Genomic DNA, 17,659 nt, shown 5'->3' on the forward strand with positions numbered 1-17,659 from the left:
TCTACTTTATGGAGATTTTCTGGCTGGGCAGATTTTGTTTTATTATCTCTCCAACATTGGTCACCATGTCAAATAGTATGAGATCCAGTATAGGTGAAATTGAGAAACAGGGCAAATCCTAAAACACCTATTGCAAGAAGGAAGAGTGTTTTCTAGTATCAGTTCTATAGGTTAAAGGGGGGATGAGTTATAAATGGCAGGAGAAAACTTTTGGCTTCAGAAATGTAAGTATGTGCAAAAACTTTATCAAACCATGTGCTTTTAAAATGCTTTAAGCCAATTATACTTTTTTTAAAAAATAAATTTATTTTGGCTGTGCTGGGTTTTCATTGCTGTGTGTGGACGTTCTCTAGTTGCGGCAAGCGGGGGCTACTCTTCGTTGCTATGCGTGGGCTACTTATTGTCGTGGCTTGTTGCAGAGCACAGGCTCTAGGCACACGTGATTCAGTAGTTGTGGCACACAGGCTCAGTAGTTGTGACACATGGGCTTAGTTGCTCTGCAGCATGTGGGATCTTCCCAGGCCAGGGCTCGAACCCGCGTCCCCTGCATTGGCAGGCAGATGCTTAACCACTGTGCCACCAGGGAAGCTCAAGCCAATTTTACTTGGCAAAGCCTTTTAAAAACACAATTACGTTCTGGCATGCCCAAGACCACCCTCAGATTCTATAGAAGAACTCACAGAAGCTGTTAAATTAAAGGGCTACGGATGATTACAGTGAAAGGATACAGGTGAAAATCAGCAAAGGAAGATGGTGCAATTAGACCACAACTGGAGTGAACACTATTCTCTGCCATGATTCTATCCCCACTGAGGTATACAAAGTTTGCAACACTCACAAAACCTGTTCCTTTTCATCCTGACAGTCCAATATGGTTCTCAACATCAGTCTAACAGTGAACAAACCCCAAGATGAAAGGGGGCTTAAATAATAGTCTTTATTATGGCACAGAGCAGAGCAAACATTTTCCAAAAAGAGTGACCTGGAGCTAGAAAAATCCATTGTGAGCATGACATGAGACAATGCCGCCAAAGAAGGTAAACCTCTGTGAGCAACCAGCAGAATCCAACCTGGATCCCCATGGTCAAAGCTGGTTAGGTCCTGTCTTAGCCAGTTGATGGAAGAGAATAACAAAACCCAAGTGCTCAGGCTATTCATGCTTTGCTCCAGGGGACAGGACAGCACAAAAGTCTACCTACCCTGACCACAGTAAGGTGACTGATGCCCAGGATGGGGATCTGCCACTTGGAAGAGGTAAGAAACTCACAGTGACATTAAGTCTGGAAAGGGCTGTGGGCAGGTTAGGAAGTACAGCATGGTTACTGAAAAGCTTCCTATGAACCTGGTATTCATAGGCAATCTGCACACAAGGGCTGTTCAGATGTATGGCATTCAACTTCCAGTTAATGACTCCCTCACAGAGCCTATTCAGTATGATGTATAACTAAGGAGACAGCACATTCGTTGCTCTCCTCATTTGAAGGTCTTTTCTCCAGCATGAACTTTCTGGTGACAGATGAGGTTAGACTGTTGACTGAAAATTTTCCTACATTTGCTGTACTCATAGGGCCTATCTTGACTATGAAGTTTCTCGTTCTCAGAACAGACCTTTGACAGAAAACTTTTCCACATTTGCTGCACTTGTGAGGCCTTTCTGTGGTGTGAACATTTTGGTGTTGAGTAAGCTGGGTGCTTTGGCTAAAGAATTCTCCACATTTAGTGCACTCATGTGGTTTTTCTCTAGTGTGAACTCTGGTGCTTAATGAGAGTAGAGCTTTGGCTAAAACGTTTCCCACATTCACTGCACTCAAAAGGCTTCACTACAGTATGAATTCGCTGGTGCACAATAAGGTTGGAGCTCTGGCTAAACAACTTGCCACATTCACTGCACTTATAAGACCTTTCTCCAGTGTGAATTCGCTGGTGCAGAACAAGTGTCAGTTGGTTGCTAAAAGCTTTCCCACATTCATTGCATTCGTAAGTCCTCTCTCCAGTGCAGACTCTCTGGTGCTGAGCAAGTTTGTAGCTGTGGCAGAAGAATTTCCCACATTCACTGCACTCATAAGGCCTTTCTCCACTGTGAATTCGCTGATGCTGAACAAGTGTGGGTTTGTTGCTGAAAGGTTTCCCACATTCACTGCACTCATAAGGCCTTGTGCCCCTGTGAACTCACCGGTGTGCAATAAGGTTGTAGTTGGAGGTAAAGAATTTTCCACATATACTGCATTTATAAGGCTGTGAGGCAGTGTGAATTCTTTGGTGCACAATAAGGCTGGAGTTTTGAGTAAAGAATTTCCCACATACACTGCACTCATAAGGCCTTTCTCCAGTGTGAATTCGCTGGTGCTTAACAGCTGTGAGTTTGTAGCTAAAAGCTTTCCCACATTCATTGCACTCATGGCCTTTCTCCAATGTGGAGTCTCAGGTGCTGAACAAGTTTGTGTTTATAACTGAAGATTTTCCCACATTCACTGCATTCATAAGGCCATTCTCCAGTGTGGACTCGCTGGTGCTGAACAAGTGAGTTTTTGAGGCTGAAGGTTTTCTCACATTCCCTGCACTCATAAGGCCTCTTTCCAGTGTGGAAACTCTAATGCTGAGCAATTGAGTGTTTGTGGCTGAAGGTTTTCCCACATTCACTGAACTTATAGTGCCTTTGTCCATTGTTAAAGGCCTCCACACACTTGGTGTCCTTTTGTGCAGTGACCTGGTGCTGGAGAAGGCCCGAGCTACCAGGGAAATCCTTCCCAGGCTCCTGGAATGAGAAAGGCTTCTTGGTTGCATGGACTGTGCAGCTCTTCATAAACTCCTTATCCGTGTCTCTTCTAAAGAGTTTCTCTCTACTGTGTTGGTGAAATTTTACACTTGCCCCACAAAAGTTCTGGCTAGGGTTTGTTCCCAGCTCTTCAGCTAAATGCACACCACCTTCTAATTCCAGACTACCTATCTCCCAGGGACAGCCCTTCTGGGTGGACAGGTTTGTCTTTGAAGTATTTATTTGTGGCACTTCTACAAATCATTTTGCTCAGAACATGTCTCCTTGACCTTTACTCCATATCAACCTGAAAGCAGAGAAATACGGATGAACTTCATACAGATTTTGGTAGAAGGGGGCAGCCCCATGACAAATATGTGTCTGACATGCCAAAGAAAAAATCCTTGGGACAGTTTTCAGGACAAGGGAGCTGGGGTCTGATTAGGAAAGGGCCTCTGTGCAGGACTGGGCCTCTCCACATCACAGAACAGGGAAGACTCACCAAGCAAAAGATCCAATGATGGTGGCAGTGCACACAGAAATGAGGTACACAGTCAATGGCTTTGGCTCCAAAACATTGTGGGGCACCAGACATGTTCCTGATGTAATTTGAACACAGCCATATCATCACTTCCTCTCCCTGATGCCAATCACTGAAGCCAAGCCCACTTTGAGCCCTTCATGCTGTGGCTGGAGTCATGTCCACTCTGTCATGTACCCAGGGTTCACCTCCCAGCTCCAGCTGGACATAACATGGGACCTAGAAAATGCAAGTCCTAAGGGAAAGACACGACAGGTGAGTGGTCAGTACTGGCCCAGGGTTACAACCAATCCCAAAACAACCTCAGGAAAGAAAAATAATATCACAAAAAGAATCTTTGAGGAGGGTCTCACAGCAACAGCCAAGTGGATCCCACAAATAGTGACCACGTTGAGTCCCAACAATTCCTGGTACAGTCAGGGCCCAGGAAATGTCAGCTGGAAGGGGGCAGAACCTGGAGCACAGAGGTGCATGCGTCTACAAAGTCAACTTAGCAGGGAGTGGCTGAGGCTAATGGAACCCACCGAACTATTTCCAAGTCTTATGACCCAGAAAACTTCAGAGCCTCTGGTACTGGGGATACTTCTGAAAGGAGGTAGTATACACTCACCCAGCCTTGGCACCTACAGAATGTATGATAGGGAAGCAGTAATACAGATGTGCTCACTGCCTAGCTGTGAAAAAACAGACTTGCCTTTGGGAAAAATGGGAAAGGCAGAGACCTGCCCAGGATGCTGGGATAGGGGGGAAGGCCTTACCCAATGATGCAACAAGTGCAAAAGTCTCCAGCGTCACCCCATGGTACAGGAGTCTCTGGGCCTCACCAAGAAGCCTCCATTCCTCCTGGGAAAAGTACACAGCCATGTCCTCAAAGGTCACAGGGCCCTGTGATGATGGGGACAGATGTGTCCATAAGCAGCCTCTTTCCCCAGGACCCCATAAGGACACCTAATCCCAGCTCATATTCACTCTAGGCTCATCTTCCTCCCCAGTTCCCTGACTTAGAGGGCAGTGGTACCTAATAATTCTTCATGCTTCCTTGATCACTAGATCCAGCCTCAGCAACAAGAGGCAGGTGGACAGATAGATGCCATCTAAGTCTGTGCTCCTGGTATGTAGGGCCCCCTCCCTCTCCTGCAAGATAACAGCCTGAGAGTCCCCAGGATAATGCCTCCCAGACACAAACACACTTAGGCCTATCCTTCTCTCTTAAGCTCCTAGTACCTCGGGCAATTACTTCACACACCTTCCCCACATGCATATAACACACTGGATAACTCCTCATACATCAGATCCCCATCACCACAATCTGGTCTATAAAATTGGCATGTCTCCTGTCTCCTCATATACCCTTCTTCACATGGCACTCAGAAAGTGCTTGCCAATGCAACAGGATCCCAGCATACCCCAACTCTCCACTGGCAGCTCCCCAGCCGTTGAAAGAAAAACCCTAAGTTCCACCAAAAAGCCTGGTGAGTGCGTAGGAAGAGAAATAAGCACCAGCCTGACTTTGGTATCAATTTACCTCCATTTCTGCTTTCCCTCTGCATCAATTTCACGGCCACTCTCCCATGAAAACCTTGGCCACCTGCTGGACTTTCCCTTCCCCCTACCTTCCTGCTGATGGCCACTACTTTTTCTTGTCTGTCTTTGTGAGAGCCCCCCTCTCCTCCCTTGTCACCTAATGCATCCTGAAGCCTCCCCCAGCACTCTAGATCTGCATGTTCAGCTGTCCACTTGTGTCCTATACTTGGGAGCCTCTGGAACATCTGGAACTCAACTTGGCTGCAATCCAATTCCTAATAGTCTCACTGGAATGGACTCCTACCACTGACTTCCCCATCTCAGTTGATGGCACTTCCACACTTCCAGATGCACAGGGAAAAATCTTTGGAGGCATCTGTGACTGCTCCACATTAGAAAATCTGGTCAGACCCTACTTTAGAAACTTCTGCACACTGCAGCCCAGGATAGCCTCTTAAGACCTAAGATCACTTCCCCTCCTGTTCCAAAAATTCCATGTCTGCCATCACTCTCAGAACAGAAACCTACCTTCTCAGAGTACCATTCTAGGCCTGACTCTTGCCCCTTGCTCTCTGTTCCCGCCAGACATTAACTAACACATACAAGTCATAGAGCATTCCCAACTCAATCTCATCTCCAAGCTTTTGTACATACTAATCCCTGTACCTAAGACAACCTTTCACATCTCAGTCTACTGGCTGCCAAAAATGGGAATCTCTCCATATAAGCTCTGGCCTGGACTTAGAAACCTGAGCATAGGGCTCTCGAGGGTCTTGAGACACCAAGGCCAGGAAGAATGGCAGTAAAAGAGTTGCAGGACACGTGACACTCACCAGTGCAGGGTCCATAAGTGGTTCTGCTGAATGTGGAGTCTGTGGGATGAGCAGGGCCATGTAACGTTAATTCCCATCTGTGACACAGATAAAAAAGAATATTAATGAGTGAACCATTTACTATTTCAGGCAAGACAAATGCTCAAGAAAAAGTAAAGCATGTAAAACAGGGCAGAAAGTGTTATAGAGTTGTGCCATAAAATCACGTGGACATCTTAAGCTTTCCTGAAATGGGAAAAATGAGTACAAAGACTCTCTATGAGAGTCATGTCTGGTGTGTTTGAGCAGCGTCCACGAGGTTAGTGTGACTGGAGCCTAGTGAGCCAGAAGAATAAGGGATTGTGTTGGCGAGGAAATGGTTGTGGCAGGTCATAATGCACTATTATAGTCCTAAGTCACAAATATCAAAAATTAAGTCTCATTTTATGTACAGGTCTGTTTCTGACACTTCCATTTGATTCCCTTCTTCTGTTTCTCCCCTGGCAATAATAGATTCTTCTCTTCCCATAGCTTGTAGGTGGCCTTAACAAGTGGCCAACAGGAGTTCTTATACTTCCTTTACAAATTTTAATTTGGTTATATTAAAGATTATTGTTTTATACAAAATTCCAGCTTACATAATCCATAGATTAAATTCTGATTTGAAATTATCATAACATTATACAATAGAATTCCAGGATATGTACTTTTTATATTTATCCATATTCTTTGATATATCCATGCTTTATTCCATAAACGGTCAGAGAGATTTCTCTAATTTCCTACTAGTTTTTTTCATCCTGTGATAGAGGACAGAACTACCATTTACTTGCTTCACACTGAAAATGAATCTGTGATAAAGCGGGTGTTGGAGTAATAGTGCTTGGCCTCCAGCAGTTCAGGATAACTGGACCTCACTTCCGACTCTTCAAACTTAGGAAAAGGAGATAAGCTAGGACCTGACCTCTGTTCCATCCTCATTATAGAAAGATGGAAATATCTTCTTGAGTTCTTAACATCTTGCTAGGGATTCGAAGCATTGTAACTTTTTATCCTTACAATGATTTTCATTTCGTCCCCCTTAAAACAAAAATTTTAACAAGCTATCTTAATCATTTTCTCTTGCAACACCACCAGAGAAAGATGATTTTCCGGTAAAATAAATATCACTCAAAGAGTAAAATCACTTAGAAAAACCATCTAAGTGTGTGAATACTGTAAAACTGTACATTTATGTAACGCATAAGTGTGTATCAAAATATAAAGATGGTATAGATGAAGAGTAAGTATAACAATTTCACTCAAAGAACTACGTTAAAATTAGTAAGATGGCGTAAAACAAGACCAAAAAGTGGAAATGTTCGGGACTTCCCTGGCAACGCAGTGGTTAAGAATCTGCCTGCCAATGCAGAGGACACAGGTTCGAACCCTGGTCCAGGATGATCCCATATGCCGCAGAGCAACTAAGCCCGTGCGCCACAACTACTGAGCCTGCGCCTAGAGCCCATGCTCCGCAACAAGAGAAGCCACCGCAATGAGAAGCCCGCACGCCACAACTAAGAGTAGCCCCTGCACGCCGCAAATAGAGAAAGGCCACGCGCATCAATGAAGACCCAATGCAGCCAAAAATAAATAATAAAAGCAATCATTAAGGAAAAAAAGTGGAAATGTTCAATTAAATACAATAATTTTAACATACACGCTAGACAAATACATGTTTTATATACCCCAGAATGCATAGAGAATTTGTAAATACACCACTTTACTCATACTCATATCTTGAGTACTATATACTCAATACTGCATAAAAAGGAAAATGAATGGTCATTAAAAACATGGGTAAAGTCACACCATACTGTGCACATGAAGGAAAACACATAATATTTATATGATTCCATTCATAAAAAGTCTTACAACAAGCGAGAGAAATTAAACTACAGTCGTCGAATATTTTCCACATAGTTGGCAAAACTATCAAGAAAGATGCTTACTTGAAACATCAGATAACACCTTAACCTTGGAGAAATGGAGATAATTGTTTTGGAAGGACCGCACAGGAGCCTTATGGGGTCCTATTGATATCGCATTTTTTGACCTGAGCGGAGAACACATATTAATTTTAAGGCGGCTTATTCATCTGCACGTGTAAGTTCTCTGCAATTTTTTTTCCCCACGCAGTTCATATTTCAAAATTGGGAAAACCAAGGTTTGGGGGGACAAATAAGTATAGGACACTCGTTAGAGAACCTCGATTTAGAACCAAAATACTGCAGAATAAGAAGAGTTGGGCGAGGGCTCGGAGGGCGCAGGATTTACCTGGATTGGACCCATCAGCTCCGCCGCCAACAGCGGAGTGTATGGGTGAATGAGGGTCCCGAGCACGGTGGCCCCTGTCCCGGCCCCGAGACAGAGTCAGGCTAGATGGCGCCCACGCCGAGCCTTAGACCCTCCTCAGATCAGCGGACACAGCAGCTTCCCGTATCCCTAACCTTAGGCCGGCCCACGGTTCCGAAGCTCCCCACAAGTTAACAAGTTAGCTCCCCGAGTTAACAAAGCGTCGCCCGCGGTCCACGCCGGAAGGCCCGCCCAGACGCCGTCTTTTAGAACGGAAGTGTTTCTCTCCTGCGGCTCAGTGCCTTCCGGGTAACGTAGTTCATAGCACCCCAGGCCCAGGCAAGGGGCGGTGCTCCCCACTTCCTGGAAAGGTCCCGCCCCAACGCGAGAGTTGCGGAGTACCCTGAGGCTCTGAGGCGGGGCAGGTTTTCAGGTTCTTAAAGGGGATATACCCAGATTTCGGTGGACTGTACTGTAGGTCCCAAGTTATGTACACTTTCTTACCACTTAGCCAGTTTCTGGAACATTTACAGATACCCCTTTGAAAGGGGCTTATCCACTCTACTTTGCTGAAGTCTCCCCCCCGGTTCCAGTTAATCCAATCACTGTTTTTGTACAGAATATGTTACCCACCCTGGGCCTTGTTAAGTCTTACATGCATATACCTGCATGATTTTTCTCCTCAGGACACACAGCTCCTAGGTGGGTCTCAGGAGACAAATATCTGTCAATTATGCCATGGGACATCCACTAAATTCAAGGGCCTCATTTCATGGTACTGCCAAATACTGTTGTTGTAAGGAACGGCACCAAAAACGGAGGAGAGCTTAAACAAGCTTTATTTGGGTACGCTCTCGGGCGAGGTTCACTGGTCGGAGAGAAAGGGGCCAGAGAAGTGGCGTCTGGGCGAGGGTTTGGGCAGAATTTATAGGGGAAGAAGGGAAAGGGATGTGGTGAATCCGGGAGGGTGCAGGGTATTCCTTATTTGGTGGTCTTTTCGGGTATCGTGGGGGACCGTTAGTCCCGCCCCTCGAAAGGCGGGAACGCTGGGCAGGGTGGAAAGTCCCCAGGTCAGTTCCTGGAACTGGGTGGTCCGGAAAGTCTCCAGGTCAGTTTCAACCTGTGAGTCTGATTGTGTTCCCCTGCCTCGGGCCAGTTGGCCTTACAGTTGTTTCCAAACCACCTGCCCCAAGTGACTGTGGAACTACAAATAATCCTCACATCCTGGGCTTGAGATCGTGGTGCAGGGGTCCTTCAGACTTTCCTAGGAGGCCTCAGGCAACAATGCAATTAGGCAAAATCTACCCTGAGAATTGTTGTTTGTCCTCCTTCTATTTCCTTTGGAGCACACAAAGTTGAGAGCCCCAGAACTCTGTACTTATTATTCTGGTAGAACCCGATTCTATTCTCCCTCACAACATACAGTAAATAGAATCCCAAGAATAAAAGTAGCTTAAACAATAAGCCTTAGGGGAGGGATGGAGTAGGAGGTTGGGATTAGCAGATGTAAAAGCTTTTATATACAGAATGGATAAACAACAAGACCCTCTGTATAGCACAGAGAACTATATTCAATATCTTATGATAGAGCTTCCCTGGTGGCGCAGTGGTTGAGAGTCCGCCTGTTGATGCAGGGGACACAAGTTCGTGCCCTGGTGCGGGGAAATCTCACATGCTGCGGAGCAGCCAGGCCCGTGATCCATGGCCACTGAGCCTGCGCGTCTGGGGTCTGTGCTCCGCAACCAGAGAGGCCACAACAGTGAGAGGCCTGCATACCGCAAAAAAAAAAAAAAAAAAAAAAAAAATATATATATATATATATATATATATCCTATGATAAACCATAATGGAAAAGAATATTAAAAAAAATGTATATATACGTATAACTGAATCACTTTGCTGTACAGCAGTAATTAACGCAACATTGTAAATCAACTATACTTCAATTTAAAAAAAACTCAATAAGACCTTTGCTGCAAAAACCAGCAAGGTATAAAATGGATAACTAATAAGAACCTGCTGTATAAAAAAATAAAATAAAATTCAAACAAAACAAAAACCCAGCAAGGTGAGCCCGGAGTTCCTAGGGTAAGTAAAATGGAGGCTGGAAAAAATCTGTCAAGAATATCAGGAGACAATCAATAATGACCCTGAACTTGGGAAACCTCTGAAAACTGCCAACCGAAGCCAGATCCAGTCCTCTGTCCAAGCTGGGTGATGTCCACACCCAAACAAATCAAGTGGGGTATGAGTTCTCACCAAAGTGCTCAAATGGCTGGCAAATACTCTAGATAAAGCAAGAGAGCACAGCAATCTGTTCTCCCTGCTTTTTAACAAAATTGAGATTTTTTTTTGACCACCTCGAACCCATGGCCCCTGCAGTGGAAATGGGGAGCCCTAACCATTGGACAGCCAGGGAATTCCCAAAATTGATATAATTAACATACAATATTTATTAGTTTCAGCTGTACAACATAATGATTCGGTATTTGTTTATATTGCAAAATGATCACCACAATGTCTACTTCATATTGTCCTCATAGTTACAAAAGTTTTTTATGTTGAGAACTTTTATGATTTACTCTCTTAGCAAGTTTCAAACTGGCAATAGAGTATTATTAACTATAGTGACCATACTCCCTTCCAGCTAATAGCAGGAGGGTAGCTTCTGTAATACACATGGGCAGTGACAGAACTCCATCGACGGCCCCAGGCAGGTCTGAAAGTGCAACAGCGTTCACCAAAGTTTCCCGCAAACTTGGCCCTTACTGTGAATCTCCCTAGTGAGGACGTCTGGATGTACGAGATGCAGTTTCTGGGGGATATCTCCCTCACAGGGGCTAATCTCCAGAGCTTACATCTGTTATTATGTTTAAAAGCCAAGAGCACAGTGGCTGCACGTGTAACGTCTTTCTCCAGTGTGAGCTTCCTGGTGTTGAATGGAGACGGACTAGTGGCTGAAGATTGTCCAACATCTGCTGTACTCCTAATACCCTGCTGGGAGTGGAGTTGTTCTGTAAGATCAAAAGGTTCTTGATGGTGGAACACACAGAACAATGACACTGGGATACATGAAAGACAGAACTGTTTGTTACTTACAGCTCAGAATGAGAGAAAGACGTTAGGGCAACACAGAGGGCTGTGTCCAGGGACAGGATGACAGCAAGCTGGAGCTGTGGTGGCAGTTTATGTGTGACAAGAGTGATGGGATTAGCTAGGTTTCATGAGCTGTCTGCGGACTGGCTATTTTGAATAATTGTAAGGGTTCCAGAACATAGGGGCTATCACTGTCTGACACCTTGGTGTCTGGTAGTCCAGAGTATGAGAGCCTGATAAGAAAAGTGGTTGGGGGTGTGGGCTTCATCAGCTGTTCTAGAAGGGGAACAGACAGTCCACTTGATAGGGCTTCAAAACTGAGTCAAACCACTATTTAAAAACTTTAAACATATATATCAAAATGTTGTGGTATTGACATAGACACACATAGAGGAGAAAGGAATAAAATAAAGAGCACAGAAACAAACCTTCACACACATGCTCAGATGTTTTAAAAGGGTGCAGAGACCATTCAAAGGGAAATGAGTTTTTTCAGCAGATGGTGTTGAAAAAACTAGATATCCACACGCAAAAGAATTAAGTTGCACCTTTACCTAACATGTTATATAAAAATGAACTCAAAATGAATGAAAGACCCAAATATTAGGACTTAAAAGTGTAATACTCTTAGAAGAAAACAGGAAAAAAGCTTCACGACACTGACAATAATTTCTTGGACGTGATACCAAAGACACAGGCAACAATAACAGAAATAAATTGGACTACACTGAAATTTAAAATTTCTGTGCAATAAAGGACTAAATGGAGAGAGTGAAAAGACAACCTCAGAGTGGAAGAAAATATTTGCAAACTATTTATCTGTTAAGGAGTTACTACACAGAATATATAAAGAACGCCAACATCTAAATAACAACAACAATAAATAATAACCTCATTAAAAAATGGGGAAAGGATTGGAAGAGACATTTTCCCAAAGACCAAATACAAACAGCCAGCCAGCAGATGAAAAAAATGTTCAAAATCATTAAATGTAAATCAAAACCACAGTGAAATAATCACCTTGTGTCCCTTAGGATAGTGTTACAAAAAATAAAACAACGAGAAGAAAATAAAGAGTGTTGCTGAGGGCGCAGAGAAATTGGAACCTTCAAGCTGCACTGGTGTAAAATGGTACAGCTACTATGGAAAACAGCCCCTCAGTTCCTCAAAAAATTTAAATATTGAATTACCACATGATGCAACAATTCTCATCTGGGAATATACCTAAAAAGGACTGAAAGCAAGGCCTCAAAGAAATACTTGTGCAATCATGCTTATAACAGCATTAGTGCAATAGGCAAATAGGGAAAGCAATCCAAGAGCCAACTGATGATGGGATACAGAAAAAGTAACATATACATAAAATGGAGTATTATTCACTCAAAAAGGAAGGAAATTCTGACACATGCTAGGAAGTGGTTGAACCTTGAGGACATTGTCTTCAGTGAAGTAGGCCAGCCATAAAAGGAGAAAAACTTTATGACTCTTATATAAGCTCCCCTGAGTGGACAAATTTATAGACTTAAATTAGAATAATTGTTGTCAGGGGATAAGAAAGGGAGGATGAGGAGTTGTTGTCTAATGTGTTTAGTTCCAGTTTTACAAGATGAAAAGATTTCTGAATATTTGCTTGCACAAAAGGTGAGTGTATTATTACTGACGAACTTACTCTTAAATATGGTTAAGATTGTAAATTCTATGTTACATGTATTTTACCACACTATAAAAAATTTTTAAACACCTGCATAGCAGTACTTCCCACTGCTAAATCAGATCAGACTTTTCTTTGAAGTCTTTCCCTGTTTGCAATACTTTTTAGCGTGAACTTCTTGGTGCTGAATGAGGTGGGAGTTTTGGCTGAAGAGTCTACCACATACACTGCACTCATAAGACCTTTCTCCTGTGTGACTTCTCTAATGCCTAATATGATTTGAATTGTGCCTAAAGAGTTTCCCACATACACTACACTCATAAGGCCTTTCTCCAGTGTGAGCTTTCTGATGCTTCTCAAGCATGAAGTGGTACCTAAAGAATTTTCTACATTTGGTGCATTCAAAACGCCTTCCCCTAGTGTGAACTCTCTGATGAATAATGAGCATGGAGCTGTCTACAAAAAATTTCCCACACACACTGCACTCATATAGCCTTTCTCCAATGTGAACTCTCTGATGTCTTTTGAGTGTGAGGCTGTACCTAAAGACTTTCCTGCATTCACTGCATTTATATGGCTTTTCTCCCGTGTGAACTCTCTGATGAACAATGAGTGTGAAGTTGTCTTTGATGCACTTCCCACACTGGCTGCACTCATAAGGTGTTGGCCTAGTGTGAACTGTCTGCTGTTCAATGAGGCAAGAGCTTTGTGTAAAGAATCTTCCACATCAAAGGTGCTCATATAGCTTCATTTCAGTATGTATTGTCTGGTGCTGAACCAGGTGGAACCTTCTGATGAAGGTCTTTCCACTTTCACTGCAATGGTTTTTCTGGTGCTTAACAAGTATGTGTTTGTGGCTAAAGGTTTTCCCACATTCACTGCACTTGTAATCATTCTGTCCACTGTCAAATGTCGCCCTGCCTTCCATGTCGCTGTGTGGCTTCCCTCCTGTGTGAAGGGCTTGGTGCTGGAGAAGGCCTGAACTGGCTGGAAAGTCTTTCACTCCCACCCTGCACGTCAAGGTCCTCTCTGCCACGTGAATGCTGCAGTTCTTCACAAATGAATTCCTCCCCTCATCCCATTGGGGGAGTTTCTTTCGACTCAGCTCCTTTTTTTTTTTTTTTTTTTGTGGTACTTGGGCCTCTCACCGTTGTGGCCTCTCCCGTTGCGGAGCATAGGCTCCGGATGCGCAGGCTAAGCAGCCATGGCTCACGGGCCCAGCCGCTCCGCGGCATCTGGGATCTTCCCGGACCAGGGCACGAACCCGTGTCCCCTGCATCGGCAGGCGGACTCTCAACCACTGCGCCACCAGGGAAGCCCTCGACTCAGCTCCTTTTAGTGCTGGGAAAGACTTGACACACACGTGTACACCTCTTGCTTGGGGTGTGTCCCATGGTGCTCAGCCAGGTGCAAAATGTGTTTCAAGAGTAGGCCACATATCTCACAAGAATGAGACTTCTGGATGGATGGATCTAGCTTTGGAGTCTTAACCTGTGACTCTCTAACAACATCATCTTGCTCTGAAAGGGCCTCCTCATCCTGGGCACTGTGCCGACAACCTGGAATAAGAGAGATGCTGATAAACGCATAAAAAATTTAGAACACATCCTCTCACCATACACAAAAATAAACTCAATTGGCTTAAAGACTTAAACATAAGACATGACTCTATAAAACTCCTAGAAGAGAACATAGGCAAAACATTCTCTGAGATAAATCATATCAATGTTTTCTTAGGTCAGTCTCCCAAGGCAATAGAAATAAAAACAAAAATAAACAAATGGGACCTAATCAAACTTACAAGCTTTTGTACAGCGAAGAAAGCCATAAAGAAAACGAAAAGACAACTTACAGAATGGGAGTAAATACTTCCCAACTATGTGACCGACAAGGGCTTAATTTCCAAAATACACAAACAGCCATACAACTCAACAATTAAAAAAACCAAACAACCCAATCCAAAAATGGGCAGAAGACCTAAATAGGCATTTCTCCAAAGAAGAAATACAGATGGCAAATAGGCACATTAAAAGATGCTCAACATCATTAATTAGTAGAGAAACGCAAATCAAAACTCAATGAGGTACCACCTCACACCAGTCAGAAAGGCCATCATTAAAAATCTACAAATAACAAATGCGGAGAGGGTATGGAGAAAAGGGAACTCTTTTACACTGTTGGTGAGAATGTGAGTTGGTGCAGCCACTGTGGAAAACAGTATAGAGGCTCCTCAGAAAACTAAAAATAGAATTACCATAGGATCCAGCAATCCCACTCCTGGGCATATATCCCAGCAAAACTATAATTTAAAAAGATGCATGCACCCCTATGTTCACAGCAGCACTATTTACAATAGCCAAGACATGGAAACAACCTAAATGTCCATCAACAGAGGAATGCATAAAGAAGAAGTGGTATATTTATACAATGGAATACTACTCAGCCATAAAAAAGAACAAAATAATGCCATTTCCAGCAACATGGATGGAACCAGTGATGATTATACTAAGTGAAGTAAGTCAGAAAGAGGAATACAAATACCATATTATGTCACTTATATGTGGAATCTAAAATATGACACAAATGAACATATCTATAAGACAGTAACAGACTCATTCATAGACAACAGACTGGTGGTTGTCAATGGGAAGGGAGATGAGGAAGGGTTAGATTGGGAGGTTGGGGTTAGCAGACATAAGTTTTTATATATAAAATGTATAAACAACAAGGTCCTACTACATAGCACAGAGAAATATATTCAATATCTTATGATAAACTATAATGGAAAAGAGTGTAAAGAAAAAAATGTACATATATGTATAGCTGAACCACTTTGCTGTACAGCAGTAATTAACACAACATTGTAAATCAACTGTACTTCAACAATAACAGCGAAACTTTGTAGATAAATAAGACAAAATAAAATAAAACAAAATTACAAGGATATCAAAGGAGGTTCTTTAAAGAAACAGCCCTGTGGTCCCCACAAGTAGTGACCAGGTCAATGCCTGAACTTCCTGGCATAGGCAGGCTCCAAAGACTGTCAGCAAAAGGCAGGGGAAGGCCTGGGACACCGAGGTTCCATGCCTCTAGACAGAGTCACCCAACCAGGGACATGCAAGTCTGGTGGGATCTTTCAGACAAACTTCAAGAGTTCTGACTCCTGAGCCCTGTCTTACAAGACCCGAGAGCAGCAGGGATGGGACTTCTGGGAGAGAAGGACTACATTGCACAGAGTCCACCCCTGGCACCAACAACACACATGCCAGGAAACCACGAAAGAAAGCAGTACCCATGGTCTCACTGTGGGAAGGTCAGAGGTGCCCCTGGGAAAATGGGGAAGAACAGAGCCCAGCCCAGGATGCTGGGGTGAGTGAGAGGGCCTTACCTATGGAAGACGAAGGTGCAATGTTCTGTAGCATCACATGACGGTACAGGAGCCTCTGAGCCTCATCAAGGAGTCCCCACTCCTCCTGGGAGAAATATATGACCACGTCCTCAAAGACCACAAGGTCCTGTAAAAAATGGGTTAGTTCACACCATGAGCAGCTTTGTGTGCTGTATTTCCTTCCATTCTGTATTTGTCTAGTCTCCATCCATCAATCCTAGGGCCAAACTAAAAGCCAAATGTGTTTATGTCTCTCCCTATCATTCAGAGCCCATGGTCTGAACCACCTCCTTATCTAACTCTCATACACCAAGTCAATATATCCCCTGCCCTAACTCAACCCAGGGCCAGATACCAGACAGCTAGGGACAGCTCTGAAGCTGTAAAATCCACCTGAATTATTCAGACTGGTCGATCATAAGCTATTCCCCTTATTCTCTACATCCTAACATGGATGAACTGAAGATCCTGAAGAGGTAAGTGTATGAACCATTGTACCCACCAGATTTGAATTTATGGACGTAAATGAGTAAATGAGCACATGGAGAGGTCAGTATTGTTGAAAAAGATTTCTATGATTTCTATTTCTCAAGTGTACAGTGAACACTATGCCAAACAGGGCCATGTGAGGAAGCACCAGATTTGAGCAGGAGGCAGAAGCAGGCGCAAGGGGAGACCTAGACCAGAGCCTTTATTGGGTTTTTCCCAGTAAAAATGTGGAGAATAAGGGGAATAGCTTAGGACTGACTAGTCTGAATGTGATACATAAAATTTTTCATCATAAGGAAATACTTAAAGGTATATTAGCATGCAGACCAATTATTAAGTGTTTGGATAAATTTAACTAATTCAACATGTTCATTAACTGCCTACCTACACACATAATTTGAGGGATGTCGGTTCATTTAGTGTTTAGATCAGTAACTGTTTCATGTATTCTTTTTTTTTTCTTTTTGTGGTACGCGGGCCTCTCACTGTTGTGGCCTCTCCCGCTGCGGAGCACAGGCTCCGGACGCGCAGGCACAGTGGCCATGGCCCACGGGCCCAGCCGCTCCGCGGCATGTGGGATCCTCCTGGACAGGGGCACGAACCTGCATCCGCCACATCGGCAGGCCGACTCTCAACCACTGCATCACCAGGGAAGCCTTGTTGGATATTTTTAATATCAAAAAGTATTGACTGCTAATGTAAGCATTTACTTCATACTCGTTTCATGTGATAGCTGATATAGTTGTGTTTAAATACATCTTCTGTGGGTGTGCTTTTCTTTGCCTCAGTTGATCTATACACTTCTTTTTTTAAAGTTTCTATTGAATATTTCTTTACATTTCAATTTTTCCCTCTTCAGATTTGCAGTGTATATATTCTGATTCTGTTTATTAGTGTTTAAGCTGAAAAGTGACAATGTATTTAACACGTAGTGTAGCATTATTAACATCTTTGATCTTTTTCTGGAAAATATAAGAGATTTAAACATTAATTTGCTCATCTCAGCTTATGTGCTATTGAGGATATGCAAGGTAATTCCATCATTCTGTCTCCAAAAATGAAATATTAA

The 17,659-nt window shown here is 43.4% G+C and overlaps 1 protein-coding gene across 1 annotated transcript in view; it reads right to left on the minus strand.

The window, feature by feature from the left end:
* Positions 1–939: 939 nt before the first annotated feature.
* Positions 940–17,659, minus strand: part of LOC132416349 (zinc finger protein 17-like) — a 44,666-nt gene continuing 27,946 nt past the window's right edge. The window contains 3 exon segments of the mRNA XM_059999688.2: positions 940–2,375; positions 2,452–2,570; positions 12,956–13,381. Of these exon segments, the coding sequence (XP_059855671.2) occupies positions 1,741–2,375; positions 2,452–2,570; positions 12,956–13,381 (1,180 nt within the window). The 3' untranslated portion in view covers positions 940–1,740.

The sequence above is a fragment of the Delphinus delphis genome, chromosome 20 (genome assembly GCF_949987515.2).
Source record: "Delphinus delphis chromosome 20, mDelDel1.2, whole genome shotgun sequence".
NCBI classification, from domain to species: Eukaryota; Metazoa; Chordata; class Mammalia; order Artiodactyla; family Delphinidae; genus Delphinus; species Delphinus delphis.